The 22,463-nt window shown below is 31.1% G+C and overlaps 4 protein-coding genes across 5 annotated transcripts; 3 read left to right on the top strand and 1 right to left on the bottom strand.

The window, feature by feature from the left end:
* The first annotated feature begins 589 nt into the window (after nucleotides 1-589).
* Nucleotides 590-4,208, top strand: LOC137808321 (peptidyl-prolyl cis-trans isomerase CYP40-like). Its single transcript, XM_068609375.1, has 8 exons — nucleotides 590-977; nucleotides 1,077-1,577; nucleotides 1,872-1,959; nucleotides 2,062-2,114; nucleotides 2,629-2,730; nucleotides 3,083-3,158; nucleotides 3,734-3,771; nucleotides 3,877-4,208. Exons 1-8 carry the CDS (start codon nucleotides 807-809, stop codon nucleotides 3,928-3,930), a joined length of 1,083 nt encoding a protein of 360 aa, XP_068465476.1. The 5' UTR covers nucleotides 590-806; the 3' UTR covers nucleotides 3,931-4,208.
* Nucleotide 4,209: 1 nt separating this feature from the next.
* Nucleotides 4,210-5,444, bottom strand: LOC137805686 (protein WEAK CHLOROPLAST MOVEMENT UNDER BLUE LIGHT 1-like). Its single transcript, XM_068605624.1, has 2 exons — nucleotides 4,556-5,444; nucleotides 4,210-4,271 (listed from the first exon to the last, which is right to left on the bottom strand). The coding sequence occupies exons 1-2, from the start codon at nucleotides 5,442-5,444 to the stop codon at nucleotides 4,210-4,212; spliced, it is 951 nt and encodes a 316-aa protein (XP_068461725.1).
* Nucleotides 5,445-7,337: 1,893 nt separating this feature from the next.
* On the top strand, nucleotides 7,338-10,514 carry LOC137808319 (phosphoglycerate mutase-like protein 4). Of its 2 annotated transcripts, none has more exons than XM_068609370.1 (7): nucleotides 7,338-7,496; nucleotides 7,672-7,750; nucleotides 8,125-8,175; nucleotides 8,271-8,381; nucleotides 9,717-9,845; nucleotides 10,004-10,079; nucleotides 10,189-10,514. In XM_068609370.1, the coding sequence occupies exons 1-7, from the start codon at nucleotides 7,462-7,464 to the stop codon at nucleotides 10,398-10,400; spliced, it is 693 nt and encodes a 230-aa protein (XP_068465471.1). In that variant the 5' UTR covers nucleotides 7,338-7,461; the 3' UTR covers nucleotides 10,401-10,514. The 2 variants fall into 2 exon arrangements, with proteins under 2 accessions (XP_068465471.1, XP_068465470.1); XM_068609369.1 differs by having other exon boundaries at nucleotides 7,343-7,496; nucleotides 7,660-7,750.
* Nucleotides 10,515-12,082: 1,568 nt separating this feature from the next.
* On the top strand, nucleotides 12,083-16,856 carry LOC137808318 (phosphoglycerate mutase-like protein 4). Its single transcript, XM_068609368.1, has 7 exons — nucleotides 12,083-12,276; nucleotides 12,450-12,525; nucleotides 13,748-13,798; nucleotides 13,891-14,001; nucleotides 14,851-14,982; nucleotides 15,949-16,024; nucleotides 16,295-16,856. Exons 1-7 carry the CDS (start codon nucleotides 12,239-12,241, stop codon nucleotides 16,513-16,515), a joined length of 705 nt encoding a protein of 234 aa, XP_068465469.1. The 5' UTR covers nucleotides 12,083-12,238; the 3' UTR covers nucleotides 16,516-16,856.
* The last annotated feature ends 5,607 nt before the right edge of the window (nucleotides 16,857-22,463 follow it).

Genomic DNA, 22,463 nt, shown 5'->3' with positions numbered 1-22,463 from the left:
ATATGGGAAAACCTATAAAGAAAGAATCCAAGAGACCTAGTTCACTAAAAAAACTTCCATTAATAATAATTAATAGGTACACCTTCTAATTAGATGATTGTTGTAAATAGTTACTAATATTTAAAAGAATCTTAACTAAGTTTATAAAATACTAAAATTCTCCAAAAGAATAATACATTATTATGTCATTTTATTTTTAAAATATTTTATATGAAATTATTATTTATTTTCATTATTATAATATAAGTAAATATTATTTTTTCTTATTAATAGACTTTAAGAATAGGAATTTGAAAATAATAAATTAGGATATCACATAACTACTTACTAGAAGAGAAGAGTATTATGAAGTATGCTTTAACTCACTATATTAGGTATTCATAACTTATGATAACACATAGATAACTTACTACCATAACAACTTAGTACCTCCACTTTTACTCAGTAACTAGTGTTTTCCAAAATTCGGTCAACAACATCTTCTTTCAACGAAAACCAGTGTACATCTACGTGCATTTCTATAGTTATTTATTATTATTATTATCTTTTAAACTACTATTATTAATTAATTAAACTATACACTGAAGATAGATTTGTTACTGTTTTTCCTTATTGTGGCGCAGACAAAGGAAAGAAGAAAAGGCGCGATCAGTGACACGTGGAATGGTTAACCGTATAAGTTTTGTCGCTCCTGGGCACGAAAACAAAGGAGTTTGAAATTAAAAAGCGGGATTAGGGTTTTGTACTCAACTTACCTACCTACTGCTTCATCTTCCTCTTTCCATTCTTTCCTCAACCTTCCCAAAATGGTAAACCCTAAATGTTTTTTGGACATTAGCATCGCCGGCGAGTTAGAGGGCAGAGTCGTCATCGAACTCTTCCACGACTTGGTTCCCAAAACTGCAGAGAATTTCAGGGCCCTTTGCACTGGGGAAAAGGGCATAGCACCCAACACCAATGTCCCCCTCCACTATAAGGTCCTTTATTTTCTTCTTCTTAGTCTTATTTCCTAGTTTATCTTTCCAATTCTGAAAAGGGTTTTTTTTTTTTTTTTTTTTCTGCTGCTGTTAATGCAGGGCGTATGTTTCCACCGTGTGATCAAAGGGTTCATGATCCAAGGTGGCGACATCTCTGCTGGCGACGGCACAGGAGGGGAATCCATATACGGCCTGAAGTTTGAGGACGAGAACTTGGACCTGAAGCACGAGAGGAAGGGGATGCTTTCCATGGCCAATGCAGGACCCAATACCAACGGTTCTCAGTTTTTCATCACCACCACACGCACCCCTCACTTGGACGGTAAACACGTGGTGTTCGGAAGAGTTGTTAAAGGAATGGGTGTTGTTCGCTCCGCCGAACACGTTGTTACTGGTGAGAACGACCGTCCAACTCAGACTGTTGTAATAGAGGATTGTGGGGAAATTCCCGAAGGGCAAGATGATGGAGTTGTTAACTTCTTTAATGATGGTGACACTTATCCTGATTGGCCTGCTGATCTTGATGTCAAACCTGATGAACTTTCTTGGTGGACGAGTGCTGTGGACTCTATCAAGGCTCTGGGGAATGAGCAGTACAAGGTTAAAGTTTTTGTTTGTGTCTATAATTGTTGTGATATATGGTAGTAATGTTTTGAGTAAAAAGTCTATGCACTTGTATTGTAGCATCTGATGAGATACTCCTGAACAAACTAAATTGTTGTCATCTTTTTCACAAATTGATAGTGTATGCTATATTTGTAGACATTTACTATAATTATCTTGAAAATCACAAGTATTTTATGATTTATAATTGGATGACAGTAATTATTTTTTACACTAATGATGTTTATAAAGCTAATGTTTAACTTGGACTTGACTGTTTCTCACAAACAGAAGCAAGATTATAAGATGGCATTGAGAAAGTATCGCAAAGCGTTGCGCTATTTGGATGTGTGTTGGGAGAAGGACGACATTGACCAAGGTCTGTCTCTTTACATTTTGGCTCTTGCTATTGAACTATCTTGATACTTCTCTGCTTCATCTTTACTATCTTATGTATTTGCTTTTTCTTTTTACTTTGCAGAGAACAGTGCTTCATTAAGGAAGACAAAATCTCAAATATTTACCAATAGTTCTGTAAGTAACCACTACTGCCATCAGTTACTATGACTAAAAAATATTGTTTACTGTCAAGGACCAGCTTATTAATAAGCTTAAGATATTTGGCTAAAGGCCGAGTAATGATTTTATCTCTCTAGCTTTTGCTTATTATAGTTTTGGGGAGTCATTAATGATGTATATTCTCTTAGAACAAGCTGAGTGACGATTAATTTTTAACATAAGGATCAGGCTACTGCCTTGTGAATGCATGTTTTTATTAGTGTGTGCACGTTACTTAAAACTTACTCTCAGACTTTCAGGGTGGGTGATTTGAGAATGGAAGTAATACGTATAACCATGAAAATGTATTTTAATTGTTACCTTCCTGTGTCTGGGTCTGCTAGAGTTAACCGGAAGCCTTTCAGCTCTCTTGATTTATTTTTTCCAATGTATGGCCTTCATAAAATATGTTATGTACTCTGCAGACATTTTGTTTTCTTCGATCTGGTACCTTAACTAATGACTTGAGTCCTGTTGTTTTATTTCTTAGGCTTGTAAATTGAAAATAGGAGATCTACAAGGAGCGCTACTGGATTCAGACTTTGCAATGCACGATGGAGATAATGCAAAAGCTCTGTTTCGAAAAGGCCAGGTTAGTTGACATCTTCCAATGAAGAGAATAGGCTGATGATGGAAGTGCTTGATACTGGCTAGTGAATTGCGTGCTCTGTAGACTGTTTTAATTTTCATTGTGGTTTTAAGTTTGAGATAATCCTTCCCAATTATTGTAATTCTATTTTGATTTATGCTAATTTGGATTAGATTCTTGCCATTAGGTGTCTGGACTGTGTTCACATTCTTATTATGTCTGCTTATGTTAATTGTTATACCTTTCACCACCTTCTACATAGGGGATAAATAATTCATGTATTCTGCAAGCTGACCATTGTGTCATGTTTTGTATCTTGTAATTTGTTGTTCATGTTTTGTTTGCTTAATCTCAGGCATATATGTTACTCAATGACCTGGATTCAGCTCTTGAAAGCTTCAAGAAAGCATTAGAGTTGGAGCCTAATGATGGTAGTTGTCTATTTAAATTCGATGTGTTTTTATTTCATTCCTGCTTCAGCTCATGTCATGCAAGCTTTGTACAAATTGGTTATCTTAAATCAATGGATTTGTTGTTGAGGAATGAACATCCTGGGTTCATGATGAACTTGTTTGGACTGAAGATTTTTCTCATTTAGGACCTTATTTTATTCATAACACAGTTGAAGTACGTCAGGATGAGATACAGTGCTAAAATGAGATCATGGTGTAGTTGGCTAGTAACTACTATTTCCATTTCATTATGTTCGTCTTTAAAAGTCATCCTGTTTAGGCAAATAAATCCTCTAAATCACATGTTTTCTGCAATCACTGAGTCTGAATTCTGAAATCTCTTGAAAGGAAAGTAACAATAATGGTGAGAATGAAATTAATGTTTGCTTTTAAAAAATTGTAATTTTCGATGTTGTTATAGGAAACAAAAGTAAATGTAGAGAGATCCTATCAATCATTAGATCATGACTCTTTGTTTTCAAAGTTTACTGATGTTGTGAAGTTAGGCTATGGTATTTTTAATAAAGCTTAATCCACTTGCTACTCTTTTTCAGGAGGGATTAAAAAGGAGTATGCCACTGCCAGGAAGAAGGCCAGTCATTTCACTTTTTTATTTCTTCTATCATCGTACATGCCATTTTTTTTCATTTCATTGAGACAAATGAAAAAATTTTCTGACTACAATTTTTGGATACAGGTTGCTGATAGACGCGATAGAGAGAAACAGGCTTATTCTAAAATGTTCAAGTAGAGTTCTTGAAGTAATGGTGCATGCGGCTGAAAAATCAGATGCCTGTGAGGGGAATGCCAATTACACTGCCAACAATTTCTGTTTTTTCTTGTCAGTAATCTATGAAAACATTAGATATAGTGTATGTTTTCGAATTTATGCTTTGTAGATTGTTAAGTTGTGACAGAGCTATCCATATCTTACTTTTTGTTCTGTCAAACTCTTTGATCATCAACCGGTGATTTTTTTGTAAAAGAGATAGGCAGATTGAGACAGCTCATAACGAGACTTCCCAACAACTCACTTGCCCTGTTTTTCTTTGCTTTTATCCTCCAATGGTATATGGTCAACCAGCAACATTTCTGGCAGCGTGTTAATATCAAGATAGCAAATCAGTAAAACTTCCCTATGCTGATTTGAATGATATCAATTTTATAAAAAATTAAACTTTTCATCGTTCTATGAAAAATTATTGTTGTTGCTTTATTGATTCATTTAAGAAAATATGGAATCATCCACCTGATTTCTTAACTTCCATAGAGACATTTTCTTAACATATACAAAATGGATGATTTTTTCCTTATTATTTTGACATGATTACTTACTGATTTTCTGGACTTTTGTAGTTTCCCCCCTTTGAACTTACGTAGTGATTCCTGAGCAGAGGATTTAAGTAAAGCATTTGTTGTCACTTCCTCTTCAATAATCGTGTCTTGGCCTTTTGTATTCCTTTTTGTGTACCGTTGCCTCATTATTTTTCTTTTGTTCATAGTCCATGATCTACTGGAATAAATTTTGTTCAATCTTGATAACACGAAATCGTGGGTAGCCTCAGCTGCATGTTTCTGCTCCATGTAAACAGAAACACGTGAATTTGTGTGTGAAATCTTTTCTTTGGCTCTTCGTTTTAGGGCATAGTAGTTTTCCTTTGTAAGCTGGACAACGTCTCTGTGATTTTCTGAAAGCTTTATCTGTTGAAGAACTTTGGCAGAAGATTCTTCCACAGCATCTGACTCCAGCAGTACAGCTCGAAGAGTGAGCTGCAAAGTTTGAACTGATTGCTTCCTTAGATGCAGGGTTTGCCTCAGTTTTGCTAGTGTTTGCTTTTCTTTGTTTCTCTCAAGTTTGAGCCTTTCCATGTCGTTACGCATGTGATCCAAAGTTTGATTGGTTTCTTGGATCATCAATTCTGTCTTGAGTTGATCCTCTCTTTTGGATTTGATGCTCTTGTGGATGGTCTCAAGCTGCGATTCCGGCCTCTCATTGACAGTTTTTGATGCATTTTCACGTAGTTGAGCATCCGCAAGATTGGCTTTCTGCTTTTCAAGTTCATCTATGAGAGGCTCCGAGTCAAGCCAGGATTGCATGGAACTCTCCTTAGCTCTATTGAGCTCTTCCTTTGCCTTGGCTAGTTCTGCTTTTGCATTCTCCAGAATAATTCCGTTGTTCCCTTCCCTTTCTGGTTCTTTATACATGACTCTGATGTTCCCTCGTTTGACTTGATGAAGCCTTGGATAGGCATTATGTTCAATCATTTTTGGTTTGGAATGCCTTTTTTATGGGTTGTGTGGAGTGGCTAAAAGTAATTGCGGCGACAATTATATGTTGGAACCGAACTGTCATTTGAGATTTCCTAAGACCATTGTCGGTAAGTAAGTTGCATGTTCATGAGATACCTATGAAACATATTGTTTCTAACGGTTCATTTGTCCTGTATGTCTGTATTTGCTGGATTTCATATTATGCTGCGAGAATGAGGCCAGCATGCCAGCGTCGTCTTAGCCCAGAGCAATTTTCCCAGGACGGTTGTATCAGTTATGCTGCGTAATAGAACTTTTATATATTTAATGTTTTATTTTTTTATAAAATGGAAAAATTATATATTTTTTCTTCTAAATCTTAAATATATCTTAACTTTTTCGTTAAAGTGGAAATAATTCGAACACTTCAGTCGTTTGGTGGATGGTAGATGCGCATCTAAATCACAAGAGAAAGAAGTAATTTACCATGTCTAACTATTTTTGGAACAGGTGAAGCTTTGAGATAACTATTTTTGTGACGGTTGCCAAAAACTAGTTTTGGATATGATAAAGTACTACAACATTCGATGTTCTAGTTTTCGGGTGAAATGATAGGGAAGATTTTGGCTCTCATTTTTAGAAACTAGGTAATCAATTTTCCTACACTGATAAGGATCAAGAAGAATTTGTTGAAGAAAGAAAAGAGAAACTAAAAAGAATAAATACAATAAACATGACAAAAAGAAATAAAGAAAAAAATTACATGAAATAGTCAACATAAATATTTCAAGTTTTGGAAGATGAAATTAGAGAATATATATACATATATACAAAACTCATGTTTCCAACTTGAAAGAAGTGAAATTCATTTATTAAAATGTTATGTGATAGTTTGACTCTTCCACTTGACTATTCAAACTTTTAAGAATCTTCCAGTGTCAATTGAATAGTAGATATGTGTCTCACAAGTGATTTCTCCAAGAGTCATAATTCATTCATACAGGTAATCATTATATTTTCCTATATTTAAGAAAATACCTATATGCACTCCATAATTTCAAATAATAAACATGTGCTAATTATTGTTTAGTGAAGTTAACTATTGATTAACAAAATTAACTCACTTTTATTGTCTTTTCCCACTATTTGGATGTGCTCATTTCCTATATAAATGAGTTTCCTTCATTTGTAAACAAAACATTGAAAATTGAATGAAATTTTCTTTATGAGTTTTTCATCATTCTCTACTTTTGTTTTGGTTCTTATCTTATAAGCTTTTTAATTAGTGAATATCTTTGCACTTATCCTTTAAATCTTGAATTAAAGGTGATGTGTTTTTTCTAATCTCTTTATCTTAATCCATTTTTGCTTGTTCATACTTGTTCTTGTTTTTATTTTAAAACTAATACAACACAATTGTTCTTGTTTTTATTTTAAAACTAATACAACACAATTGAGTTTTTAAATTTTTTTTGTATAAATAGTAGTTGCTTTGCATCATTTGCAATTTTAAGATGTTTGTGTTTGGAATGTGGTGTATTTTCACTGGTAAATTCTTTGTTGTTTAAGTCAATGAGAGGTGAGGGAGATAGATATATAAAAGTATATGGATGAGAGGTTAGGTGAATCTACCTACACGCATCACTCTTGAATGATTGTGGCTTTTTTAGTGAACCATAAGAAATAATGGATTTTTCTCTGTGATTAGTTCCAACTAAACAATTAACCCCACAATAATAATAGTGGTTACATTTTGTGACTTTTGAGACGTCAACCCAAAATGTATAGTATATTATAGAGCAAGAACAGAAAAGAAGCAACTAGGAACTAAAAAAATGAAAATATATCGAATATAACCAAACACTGTTAGCTACGACAAAAGCGAACCCACGAGGAACTTAAAAATGAAAATATTAAAACATAAGCGAAGTAACGAGGAAAGGCAAGTATAAACAGAAGAGCCACATTAAAGTATACCTCGTTCTTTTTCTTCTTTCTTCATCTTAATTTGTGGTTTCTTTCTTCACTCAGAATGGCCGTGTCTTCCACCTCCGTTTCCCTTCCCAGGTAGGTTCCTATCCTCAATTTTGTTCGTATATCACTGCATATCCTGCGTATTATGCATGTGAAGTGAGGTTGTTAGTTATGTCTACATTTTGTACAATTGAATGAACTTCTTTTGAAGATAATTGGAGGGTGTTTTGAATTCGATATACACTTACTTTATTAGTTGTGGTGGTAGCTATCCAGATTCAGATTACGCTGAGATTTTTGTGGTGCGTCACGGTAAAACAGTATGGAATTCTGAGGGAAGAGTTCAGGTACTTCATATGAACTTGTTTTGATTGAATCATTTAATACAGTCAGAAATGTGAGGGTTGACCATTTATTATCTCCAATCTTTTTTTATCAGTATATCTGATGCACTTATGTGTAATGTTGGTGCTTGCATTTAACATTAGAAAAAACTGTTGGTGATCTAAGCTATTACAGTGTTATCTAAGCTTAGATGTTTTATACTTTTCACTCAATTTTAAATTAATGAGTGGTAAATTAACTTTTATAATAACTGCTATTTTAAGAATTGTAATTATCATTAATCTTTCTATGCTAATTCTTTCTTCTTATGTAGGGATTTTCTTGCCTTGACCACGTTCAATTTTCACACTAATAGTCATATGTATGTACTATACAGGGACAGGTGGATATTGAATTGAATGAAACTGGTAGAAAACAAGCAGTTGCTGTAAGTTGTGCTTATTGGATTCTTTAATTTCTTTTTGCTAAACCAAAACTTGATCATTAACCAATTTCTTTGTTTCTGTATATTTTATGATGAAGGTGGCTAATAGACTATCCAGCGAACCAAACATCTCTGCTATATATTCTTCTGACCAGCAACGGGCTTTTGAAACAGCACAGAAAATTGCAGTCAAATGTGGAGGACTAAAGGTTTGAACACACATCTTCTTCAAATGATGCATTTCATTCATTCGGTTGGCATTGGTAATAAACTAATCATTCATGATATTTTCACACCATCAACGTTTATTAAAAAATATTTATAGAAATTGAATTAATAATCTCTAAATTTTAATAATCACTAAAATCATTAGAGACTAATTAGAATTTAAATTCAAAATAGTTAAAACCTTGATCAATAAATTTGGAAAATAGTTTAATGAGTAGTTCAAAATAACCTGTTCAATTATTGGATATCTCCTTATGTGTAATGTTGTTGATGTTGAATTTGCAGTTTTTGGATCTTCTTGTCTTTGATATTCCGGTTAGGATAGGCTCGAAATGACTCTGATACCATAATACAAAATGGACTTTAAGTCTAACTCAACCCTATAAAACCGGCTCATAGGGTTGAGGTTTGCACCCACTTATATACAATGAAAGGCTCTTATCTCTAGTCGAGGTGGGATTTCCAACATTAAGTTAAGTTGAAATATGAAGGATTGAATTAGGTTCAAATATGAATGATTAGGTTTGGTTCAAATATTTCTAATCATGGCTTGTGTCAAATCCTTTATCATATTTAATTCCAGGAGTAATGTGTGCACGTGCCTAACTCATACAAAACAAGTTGCTTTCGTTTATTGTACAATGAGAATAAAATGTAGAGAAATGTTACTTTTGACCAACATGAGAGTTGTATATAATTTTTTTATGTAATTGATTTAGATATAAATATATAATAAGGGGTAAATTTGTAATTAAATGATATAGAAAAATATTAAAATAATAGTATTAAGGATTGAAAGGTGATTGTATTAAAAAGTAAAGTTATAAATGTATCATTATTCATATAAATGATACTTTGAAAACCATGAGAGTTATGCCATTCTTAACCTATGACCTTATTCATTACTACCCAAACACCAAACAGGGTTTTTTTTTACCATAATTGGTTGCTCTGAGAAACTACATAATACCTGTAACCAATAAAAACTAAATTCAAATAGGGCAGCCATCAACAAAATCTCTCATTATAATTTTGTTATGCTTATAAGAAGAAATACAGACTAAGTAGTCTAAATAGAATAGCTTAATACAAAATTTTACCGTGGTGGCTAATCTTTTGGCTTCACTAACACGTTCTTCCAAAAGGAGACCTTCCTTTTCAGGGATACTCTGGTAGCTTTTTGCGTGAAGTATACATGTATTTCTCAATCAGTGAGAAACTTTTGTTCCTTAAAATGTTAAAGCAAAGACATTTTAGTAACAAATTTGCCTGATGCATCTATGTTCTGACATGATTTAACATTGTTGAAAGTATAGGTTGTGAAGGACTTGGACCTACGGGAAAGACACATGGGGGATCTTCAAGGCCTTATTTATCGTGACTTATCAAAGACAAATCCCATAGCTTATGAGGCTTTGATGTCAAAGGATGATCGAGAACTCCCGGTAAGTACAGCAGAAATCTATTTGTTAGAATAAAATCCTTTGACAGAAATATGAATGGTTTAATTATGCAGAAAAATGGTGAAATTCACATTTGCATGCTTTATGAGAATATAATTAGAATGCTGAACGCCTTAAATTTTGCATATGCAAACGTGCAGGGTGGTGGAGAAAGTTTTACTCAAGTGTTTGAACGCTGCAAGTCTGCATTGCTCAGAATTGGAAGAAAACATAAAGGTTTTGCTACCATACGAAATTGTTTAGAAACAAGTTTGTTTATGTATTTCTTTCCCAGAAACAAAGAAGGTGCCTCCACATTATGTTGATTATCTGTATTAAATTGCAGGGGAAAGAGTTGTGGTTGTGACTCATGGTGCATGCATCGAAACACTGTACAAGTGGGCCAATGCAAAGGGAAGCTATGCAGGGAAAATAGAGAATGCATCAGTGGCTGTTTTTCACTTGTACGGTGAGGATAATTGGACTTTAAAAATGTGGGGTGATGTTAGCCATCTCAACCAAAACTCTGCTTCTGAGGGTCACACAACTTCTGCTTAGGTTACCACCTTGTCTCTCATCCGAGGTTAATAAAGCATCAGAGGAACTCATGCAGTGTTACTACATGCTGTTCAATGCTGTTAAAACGTTTCATAAATATGAATATTTCTATCACTACTTTGTTCACGTTAATGATTACCTAAGCTTCCGTAACTTTTCAATTCAAATACTTCAAATTTAATAATTATATATACGTTAACTTATTTGAGATAATAAATATTTAAAATATGAAATTGGTATCACATTATTGGAGTTAAAATTAATAATAATTTATAAATATTGTATTTCTTATTTTACATTAATTTAATTACACTAATTCAAATATAATTGATGTGTAAGCACAATACAATGCTATTTTTACGATTTGAAACTCACTATATTAAACTAATTTAAATTATCTAAAATAACTATGTTAGAGTTATTTGTGTTTGAATAATTTTAAAACGAATCATTTTTTATTGTTTCATATAGGAAGAAATGTAAAATAGGTTTTAGACGTTGCCTTTCACTTTCATTTTTATTTCGTAAATTTCTATTGCTGCATATTTTTCCTTTCACATCTTTTAAACACCAAGTGAAATCTTTGTTGTTGCCAATTAACTTCTCACTTAAATGGTAAATGAATAGAATATATAAATTGAATTAAATTATTATAAAATTAAATGAAACTTTTAAAATATTTTAAAAATTAAATTAAATTATATAATGATTTAAATTAGTCAAACTGAATTAAAATTAAAATATACTACTTTAATTTACATTTAAATTATTTAAACTATATAATGTTTTTTAGTTATTATCAATACCATTTTATTTTCAAATATATTTTTCAATTTTGTCACATTTAAGAATTAATGAACTTTTAAAAAAACAAATTAATATACTAATTTAGCGAATATTTTTAAAATAATTAAATATTTTGTTATAATTTAGTTTAATTAAATATAAGTTTAGCTCAAATTTAAATGTTTTTTAAGCAGTTTATTCACTCTTCTTAACAATGCACCCCTGTAAAAGTGAAAGTAGATATAAAAGATGGAGAGAAATTCACGTACATGTTACAAAATCTTGTCATATCAAGACAACAATTTAATCTAAAATCCTTATAAGTTTGTGGGTCATTTTCTTAATATATTACTCAATTTTTTTTTTAATTTAACTCATGTTAAAATTTTAACATAATACTTTGAAAATTAAAATAATTATTTATATGTTAAAATTTAAAATAATTATATATTATTACACGTATTTTATTTTAACTTTTATATATATTCTAAAATGTTAAAAACCTATAAATTTATGTTTTATTTCAATTTTTATCATTAGAAAATTATGATATTACTATTTTTAAAATTATATTATGTATTTTTAATGATTAAATAATTTATTAATACGGATTTAATCTGAATTCAATTTCCATTAAATTCTGAACTACTGTATGTATTCACCTATTGAATGAATTTTTTTAAAAACATGTAGCAATTAATTGTTTTGATCTAAGTTAGGCAAATAGGTAGAGTGTTTCATTAAAAATGTAATTTATGGTATGTGAGACATAATTACTAAACAATTTACAATCATAATTTATTTCAATACTTTCTTTAAAATATTTACACTTTTATTGTATTTTTAAATTTAAATATAATTATAATATATAATAGAATTTGTTGCTGGAATCATTAAAATAATATTCTTTTATTCTTGGTAGGATTCGTTTCTATAAACAAATTTGGAGTAGAAGAGTGTTCCGATGCTCTTGTCATTCTGAGAATTTGGGGAAACGACACAGCTTCAGTGGTTCACTCTGACTCAGTCGCTCGCTCACAAACTCAGTTACCATGGCCGAGTTTTCCATCAATAACGATTCACATTCCAGGTTCCCCCTTTTCTTCTCTCGCTTCTTTGTCTTGCATATCATGCCTATGCTTATGATTCTGAGAACACAAAATCACTTTTTTAAATCAGCATTTCCCAATTTAGAGGAATTTCCCAATTCTCTTATTCAGTTTCACATAACCCTTCATTTTCAAACCAATTGGTAACAAACAGCCCCCATCCTGATTATGCGGAAATTGTTGTGGTGCGTCATGGCGAAACAGCTTGGAATGCTACCGCAAAAATCCAGGTGTTTTCTCTCTCTTACCTAAAGGGTTTCATGATTTCATTCAATATTGCATTTTTTACTTGCAACAGAAATACAAAAGATGTAGGTTTTCCAAATAAATGCTTTACAGAGGAAAGTAGCATTTCCGTGTGAAAACTCAATTCTCCACTTCTACTTTTGGTAGGATAGAATCAATAATAACGTTTGTAATTCATGTTTTTTATGTGAAATAAAATTGGCATAAAGTCTAATTACGTTTTTCTATTGAAAAATATAAAATACGGAGTGTTCTTCCTTTATGAACTGCTGTATGTGTTTCTCACTTCAATACGAGTTTTGGCGATGTAAGTGCCTAATTTGAGTACCTTTTTCTCTAAAGAATTAATATAGTTTGTAAAATATTTATTAAACTCATTGGTATATTCATTAGATACCATCTGTGGAACTATTTTCTGATGACTATTTGGGTTGGGGTGGACTTCAATATAACCTGGATGATAAAAAGACGATGTACCATCTCTAAAAACACCGGTGAAATTGAAATGGGGTGTATCTGGCTGCACATTAACACACGTCATCCACTACATGGACAAAATACTTAAATTGAAAGCATACAAAATATATCTTTGGTTGTGATGTAATTTGTCATATTTTCTTCCCTCTAATTTCCATTACTTTGCTTTAAGGCTCCTTGTAAGCTTAGTTTGCATGATTAAGATTTTCAAATAAGAACTTACTGCGGTAGATAATTGAAAAGGTGGTTTATCGGTGGCTTATTTAAAACATTATCTAAATAAATTACAAACTTCTGGTGTTTCACAAAAAGTTCTTGTATCTTTTTTTATTTTTCTGAAAATATGTGCTTTGTCTCCTTCATATAAGAACAAAGATACAGTGTTAATTTCCAAAAGTTACTAATTTCTGCTTTTGCAGGGAACGATCAATGTTACATACCTGTTAATAAATTGAAAGATAAAGTTATAACTTTTAGAACGAATATTGTGGGTGACTGGTGGGTGTGGTGTGTCAGTTATCCAATAATCATGAACCTTAGAAAGGGCAATTAGTATTGCTTATAACTTTGTAAGGCCTAGTCTTTCTACAGTTATATAAATATCTACCATCTATGTGTTTATATTTCATAATAATTTTTTTCTTTTGCATTATTTCTTATATATGTGGTTCCTTTTGGAGTTTTCTGGCCTTGGTATGGTATATTTAAATTTCAGTCATGTGTAAACAGGGACACCTGGATGTTGAATTAAATGAAAATGGAAGAGAGCAAGCAGCTGTGGTAAGTTCCGTTTTTTGCATTTTTATTTGCAGGGAACATTTTTTTTTATTTATGCTTTTGTGACCCTAATTCCTGTAAATTTTAAAATTGAGGTGGGTGATAGACTATCCAGGGAATCTAAGACCTCTGTCATATATTCCTCTGACTTGCAACGAGCTTTTGAAACAGCACAGATAATTGCATCCAAGTGTGGAGGACTAGAGGTTTGAGCTTAAAGGCTTCTTCATGTTTCATATTATTTTATAAGCATAATAATTATTTCCATTTTATCATGTTTTATGCTTGAAGTCATTGGCTTTTTTAGTTTATAGTTTCAAACAAATTTTGCCTTTTATTAGTATCTGGACCAGAGATTGACTATTGTTGGAAAACTGCCTTAGTTGTCTTCACCCCTGGGTTGTAGTGTCTCAGAAAGGACTACTTACAAAAGGGACTAACTAGAGGGAGATTGAGTGAAACATCACAAAGTGGAACCAGTTAGATGTCAACTCTTAGCGGGTTGGGATCCCAAATGAGTAGAGAGATATGGCCTAAGTAGTGTTTATAAGGTTTTAACAGTTCTCGTCTTATAAACTGATTTTGTGGGATTATGTAAAGCTCTAACCCAAATTCTAAGAACTATGCTTGAAGTGATCTTGGTGTTTCTTAGTAACTATGAAGTGCACAGAGATGAGTTATTCTTTTTCCTTATATAGAGTTGACGTTATTTGGTTAAGATAAAGAGATTTGACTTCTCTAAAATGAGAAAGGGCATGTTCACTCTTGATTTGAACTGGATTAAATTTATGTTGTACTTTAGTTCAAATCAAACCCTTAATTTTTCCCTTTACACAATTTCTAACATAGTTAACTCCTAGATAGGAAACAGGAGGAAAAGAGAAGGACATGTCTGAATAATTAGATTCTTGACTAAAATCCGTTTTTTTTTTTTTCCTTCTATTTACTGGTTCCATTGTTAATCAGTTTTTTTAATTCTACTCATATTTCTTACTTTTGATCACCTATTATTTTGCCTAAATCCTAATAATATTTTCCTTTGGTTGCAATTTTAGGTTGTCAAGGATTCTGACCTACGGGAAAGACACCTAGGGGATCTTCAAGGCCATGTTTTTCAGGAAATAGAAAAAACTAATCCCATAGCTTACAATGCTTTTATTTCTAAGAACGAAGATCAAGAAATACCAGTAAGTTTCATAGAAACAATCTTGTATGCATGGAATTCCTAATAATACAGCATACGTAAGAGTACATTTGCAGAAGGCTAGCTTGTAAATTCCTTAAAGTTCTGTTGGGCATGTCCTTAGAATTTTGGAAGATGAGCATAACTGATGGTTCTTTGAAATTGCATACATTTGGCTGTATATGGAACTTCAACCTGCAGCTGAAAGATGCCATGACATATGGCAAAAAGTAATAGGAACGAGAGATGTTTGGTTAGAGAACACAAACTATGGGTGCTTAAAGAAGGGTTAGATCATCATCCATTTTTAAAGCTCTAGATATGCAAGGAGCAAACTGATAGACTATGCTTGCAAATGTTGGAAAGTCTGCATTATATTTAGATGTATGGCTTGCTTGTTTATCCGTGTTCTACTTTGTCTTGTATCATTACTAAATATTTGCAAATGTCTTGCTTGTTTGTATCTTGGTATTGCCTTTCATCACAAAAGGGCTTCTGATTGTGTCATGACCTTAGTTATGACTAAAGAGAGAATTGAAATTACATAAGGTTATGTGTGTGTTTCTGGTTCAGTTTTATTTTAAAGAAATAATCACTTATTTTAATAAACTCTCCGAGAGAGCTTTTGAAAAATAAGTGATTATTTATTTTCTATAATAATCAGTTATTGAGCATGGGCTAATACCTGCTGCTCAATTCAGAAATGTGGGTACAAACATCCATTTAGATAACAGCTTCTTATGACTTGATGTTTTTCATTCAGATTATAATTTTGGCTCTATTTTGTTTTCTTTGCTAAACGAAGTTTTCACACTTCCTAAGGTAGAATCACAGTTTCCTGGTTAAACTTTCCTAAAGCAAAAAATTTCTGCTGTAGGCAAACTCTGTTTGACTCCTGATGCAAATAGACACTTGTGAATATAGTTAAATTTTTCATATACATAATATTGATCCATATACAATTGTGCAGGGTGGTGGAGAAAGTCTTGTTCAACTTTTTGATCGCAGCACATCTGCATTGCTTAAAATTGGCTTGAAGCATAAAGGTAGGACACTGGCACACGATGACATAGCATGGAAATTATCTTTTTCGTAATTAATAATAATTGGTTTGATATGAAATCATTTTAGTTCCTGCAATAATCTCAATATATTACACCCTGTTTTCTACTTGCCACCCAACCTAGCCAGATTGATTTGAGATGCAATAATCTCATTTAGATGCATCTGCATAACATGTTTTTTGTAGGTATTGTATCCCTTTTAAAACTCCACTCACTGCTACATTAGGCTGATGTTAGACTTCTTAATTGCAGGGGAGCGAGTAATCGTTGTCACTCATGGAGGATTCATCAGAGCTCTTTACAGGTGGGCACGTCCAAATGGAAGGCCTGGGAAGGTACTCAATACAAGTGTTAGTGTTTTTCACCTGTATGGTGAGGACAAATGGACCTTAAAAGTGTGGAGCGATGTCAGTCATCTGAGCAAAACTGGATTTCTAGAGTCTGGTTTTGGAGGTGATAGAAATTCTGGTTAGGCCATTGTTTCCCATTAAAGGCCATGATTGTTTCCCATCTGAAGTTAATAAAAGATTAGAGTAGGAGCGGAAATGGTTATAATATTAAACAGTGGTGCTAAATATGATTTTGTCCCCTATTTATTTTTGTATCTTAGCTTGCAAATGTTTGGTCACCATGAACATGCCTAAAATAATTAATTTATGGTGGTGGTGCATCAATCTCCATTGCAGAAGGTTCAGTTGAAATCTATTGAACACTTAGCTCGTTAGTATTTTTATGTACCGGTAAGCCTTTTGAACATCTATAGCTTGACTATGGTAAACGATGGAAATCTAAGGTTTTATAATTTTGTTGTTGAGTTCTTGAATTCTTTGCATTTGAAATATTATCTGTTTTTTACTTTCATGAGTTTCCGTGATTATATTCTTTAAAGGGTCTAGATGGTTTAAGAGAAAGAGGATTGATAAATTATCGTAAGTTTTTATTTGTATTCAATGAGTTTTTTTGTGGGGATGGAACATTACTATCCAGTTAAAGACTAAAGACTTAAAGAGAGTCTCGTGACTCGAGGTGTGGCCTAGGTTTTTCGTTTAGCACAAATGTTTTGCTGCATTATTAATCTCACGGCCATTTAATGTAAAACTTTTGGTGGTATGAAATACTTTTAAAATTTAATTGTAAGTTATTACTCTTGTAGTGATTCATATAACGAGTTAATAATCCCTGTTTATAAATTTTGATAGAGCTCAATCAATTTGATGCACAAATAGAGAATTTGTAAGTATTTTCATTCTACAAGCCTTTAAAAACCTAATTAAAATATTTGAAGCAAAGATTTGAGATGGTTTTTCAAGAGCATAATAAATTAGTATAATATACTTTATTGGTTTTGATTACGTTGCGGACAAAAAAATATTAGTTGGTGTAAAAATTTCAAACTAGTAATTATCGTTCTCAACAAAGCATTTTTTAGTATACATGCACAAGAGTCGACGTCGAAAAACAGTAAAAATTCAATAATCGTGGTGGAGAGAAATGTCATTTAACCTAACTATTTTTTTTATCATAAGATTCTCCTTATCCGACTGTGGTAAGCACTGGCAGTTCTTGATATTCACACAGTATTGAAATATTTTTTCATCCATTTAAAATTTCACATGGAAACAGAATTGTTTTTATGCAATTACCTGGGTGCACAATTCATAAACTACAAGAACGAAATAACCTAGCAAAAGCTTGATAAATTCCCAGATTCATGTCCACTTTCTTCAATGAAAATATTTATTATTGTTATTTTTAGCAAGATTTTTTCCTCGGCTTTAATAAGGAGAATAGTGTTGAGGTAGGAGAAACAAAAGTACAAGAATCACCATAATGGTGCTACTCAGAATGGGAAGTGGTTAATGGTTATTAGAGAAGGAAACATGTTGAACACAGATACGAATAGTAACTAGTTGTTATTTGCTCTATCTAAAAAAGTTTGTGGCATTCATATCCGTTTGAAAATATTTGTGGGTATTTGTTGATATTTATGGATAATTTTTATTTTATTTTTTGTAAAACAATATTTAAAAAAAATAACTATTTGAAATATGAACTTAAATAAAAATTTAATTTTAAAGTGTAATCTAAATAAAATTGTGTAATAAAAATTTAATACAAATAAAATCCTTTTAAAAAACATTCAAATACATGACATCAATACATATAAATTTAAATAGAATTAATTCTTTTAAGAATAAATTTAATTTCGTAAATCTAAATTAAAAACATGAATGTAAAATATTAGATTTTAAATAATTATTATTGTTTTCTTATTAATATTTTAATTTAATCATTTAAATCTTGAAACAATATTCAAATACAAATTATTAATAATAAATAACAGGTTGAGTATCATGGTAATTATACTCGTCCTGTTACCAAGTATGTAATCAAAGCATTTTCTATTATCTATAAATATTTATAAAAGAGTTGTTTAGTGTTAATGACAAATTTTAATGGCAAATATATGCTAGAATAAATCCTGTTTCGTATGCCAATACAGTCCCATATTGCTTAAAAATCGAGGTTAAGGATAGTTTAAATACATCTTTCTCCCTTCACCCTTTGAGGTGCTTTTTAAGGACAAAACTGTGATGGAGCACCAACCTCCAAAGCGACCAATATAGTCTCACATCCCTAAGGAGTCAAGGTCAATGACAGTTTATTAATGCATTTTAAGAACAAAACCGTGACAGAACACCAACTTTCAAGGCGGACAATATTTTAGGGTAGGGTATACAAATAATATGATCATAATAAAAGATAACAAAAAATAAATAAAATTTGAGAACTAAATTAAAGTTATTTTTTTCTGAATATTGAACAAACATACTTTAAAAATGATTTAATTTCATTTTGGCTACAAATATTTAAAAGCTTGAAACTATATATCATTTTTAACTCAATTTAAAGAAAGTCATATGTCAATTTATTCTCTTTAAATATTATTGTTTCATGTACTTTAAATTAAATATAAAAGTTTCATTTGAGAGAATTGTTGAGTATCTTAGAAAAATATATTAAAAAATCGACATTAATAAACTATGAATAAATTTATTATTACATCAACTTCAAACTCAAAAACTTTAATTAAGTTTGTAAATTTTTTTATATCATAATTTTTTTTTTTATTTAATGTGAAAGTCAAAAATCACATTTAGATTCCTAGAACAAATTTATACATATTCTAAACCTGATCACCTGACAAAAATGAAACTATTAATTTCTAAATAAGATAAAGAAAACAAAATCTAACCACCTCCTACCTAAATTATTTAAATTCCTTATTAAATCGAACCCTACCAAACTAAATTTAAAAAAGTAAAAAGGATGTTTGAAGTCAATTATCTTCGTCTAATATTAATAGTTTATTAATTTTTTGTAGTCAATATAATTTTATTAAATTTAGAATATTTGAATTGACTTCATAACCATAAGGATATTACGTATACAGAAATGGTGGAAAAGTGAGAATATCTGAGTGATGGGTCCAAATAGTATAGGAAGAGCTCTTTGAGGAAGTCATTTTCAGCATCATCAATCATCATTATAATACATAAGTCAAAACCAGAAATCAAGTGCAGCAAATAACATAATCATATTGTGCCGGGACTTTAGCCATTAAGTATAATAATAATAATAATAATCAGTGCTATAGCAGTGGATAAAACCTTTTTGGGGTTCTCATATCAATGCCAATTATCTTTCTAAATCAACGCAACAACTCACAACATCAACATCCAAGCAAATCAACAGTGGATGAATGAGAGAAATTAATGGGAGACAGTTGAAGTAGAGCTTTTGTTTTAATGGAGTGGTATCATTTCATATTCAACCAACCATATGAGAAATCTGTTTCAAAAAATAAAAACAAATTGTGTAATTAATCCGAGTGAGCCCAGAAATAGAAATGATAAAGTTCTGACTAAGTTAGTCATGATACCCTTTGAAAAATCAATATTGAAAGTGCAAAGTAAAAATGAAATTGCAGAGGAACGTTTACGTGGGGAGCTCAATTATGGTGATGCCATAGTTGGTGGCACAATCAACTTCAATTCACTCTCCAATGTTGGAGATTCTATATAACATCAAATTACAATATATAACTGTGCTTTTAGGATAATACTACAAACAAACTAGTTTTAATATTATAGATGAAGAATATAGATAGATAGAGAGAAAGAGAGAAAGAGAGAGAGTGGGGTGGGGGCTTACAGTTGGAAGACAAAGAGAGATGAGAAGGGTATGTCCTTAATATCCCATTTCACGTGGCTTACTCACAATTGGATAAACTCACATTAATTTCTCATGCATTATTGAAATACTAATATAATAATGAAAACAATTCTTTGTATATTTATGAATTGTATTATGTCATTGAAGGTTTAATTTATTATTTTTTTATTAGCATCAACGTTGGTGTACTCTCTATTCTATTAATGTGATTGAATGTTTAAAACTTATTGTTGTTTTAATGACATGTATTTGTTGATGAAGTGGAATTTATCGTGAAATCTCGTATTAAATCAATTTTACTTATATAAAAAGATATTTTAATTTTTATATTATAAATATTTAAATGATGTTTTCTTTATAAGGGTTGGGGTTAGAGAACTATTGAAAGGATTCACCTTATTTCTGTTGGTTGTACTGTTCTTCAACCTCTTTTTTTCGTTCCTTTACCTTCTTTTGTTGTTTCAGTCCTTGGTCTTCTCATAAGTACCGAATGAGATACCTGCAGAAGACACTCCGACACTCAAGTTAGTAAAAGAGTTCGACACTCGACTATCAGAGTACTGTAGATAATTCTGTTCCTTAAAATGTGCACTATTTGTATTATCTGTGGTGGACTTTTCTTATTGGGTCAGGTTGAGGGGTTGAATCGTGTTTATGGTTGAATTACCTAGTTTTTAATCACGGATTAACTTTGCTGATCTTAATTGAGCATAATTGGACTTGAGTTATCGGTCGACTCGACGTTATAGCGATCGTGCGACCCTCACCAGTACGGATAAAATTGGCCCTCATCGATACAAATGTAAAATTGAAATAAAAACAAAAATTAATTTCATATTATAATATATAAGAAAATTTTATTTAACTTTTAAAATTAACATTTACATCGATATAATAGACTAAAAATAATTTTGGTTGAAAAGAGAAAAACTATTGAGTTGATTTCGTTAGACCAGATGAAAGAAAGATGCAGCTTTTTGAAAAGCAAAAATCTCTGTTTTTTAATTAGATTTTCGTTACTTGTGGACAAAGCATATAGCTAGGTGGCTATATCATTTAATTACTTTGCATTTCCCTTCATTTTCAACAAACATTGCCACTATATATAGATTTTATTTTGTTTTAATTAACTTTTAATATGGATTCGCATACTCCACTCACTTTCAGTTTGATAAAATAAATAATTAAAATTTACATAAAGACAAAAAAATATTCAAATGATTAACCGATAATAATGACATAAGACGACAAATGAGTTTTCTTTGTCTCCTGTACACCATAACATCTAAAAAAAATGGGACTACTTTGTCTTCTTCTTCTATCAATAGGGGTTATTTTTCCAGTCATAAAAATATTTTTTTCAATATAACTAATTTTAGTTTTTGTAAAAGGCAACATTATATCCGAATTATGGGTGGTTATTAGTCTATTATTATCATAAGTATTATTGTATATAATCATGATAAATGTGATTAGTCAACTTACAAAAGTAGTATATATATATTGTACACTAACAAAGTTCAATTTCATTAGATACATTTTGTTTATAGTATTATTTTAATATAACAGTAATAATTTTTTTATTAATTTCTGATCCATATAAACCTTTTTTTATAAAGCTTCCCCGTATTTTAAAATTCTACAAAAACATAAGGTGGTTTAAAAACTTCAACTGTTTTTGTTTTTCACTACCGTTCAATGAATTAATTTAAAAACAAACAACGAAAATACGTTTTAGATAATAAAATATAAAAAAAAGGAAGGAAGAACTATTAAGACGTCAATGAATTCCTTCATTTATTTTTAAGCGTCTTGACATTTTCAGAATTCAAAATAACATTAATAATTTTATTTATATATTTATTCTTAGTTTTTATATAAGTTAAAAATATTGTATTTTTCAATTTGTTCAATGACAAATTAGTGAGAAGTTAACAAAAATTGAGTAATAATAAAGAAAAAGAAACGTATTTTGACTTTGGGCAGATTCTGCCGGCCTTAGTTGCATATTCCTTTTGGTACACGCCACTCCTTACCCAATAAGGCCATTTAGACTCTTAAAAGAAGGAGTTAGGTCAAATATAAATAAATAAATAATTTAAAAGATGAAAGATTCTTATGATTTAGTGGGAAGAATTTATTATTTTCTGTTTCTGAAAAGTCACGTCTATTTACGTAGCACTAC

This window comes from Phaseolus vulgaris, chromosome 3 (genome assembly GCF_000499845.2).
Source record: "Phaseolus vulgaris cultivar G19833 chromosome 3, P. vulgaris v2.0, whole genome shotgun sequence".
NCBI lineage: Eukaryota > Viridiplantae > Streptophyta > Magnoliopsida > Fabales > Fabaceae > Phaseolus > Phaseolus vulgaris.
Note: the sequence above shows the minus strand (reverse complement) of the source record. Positions and strands in the feature narration are given on the sequence as shown.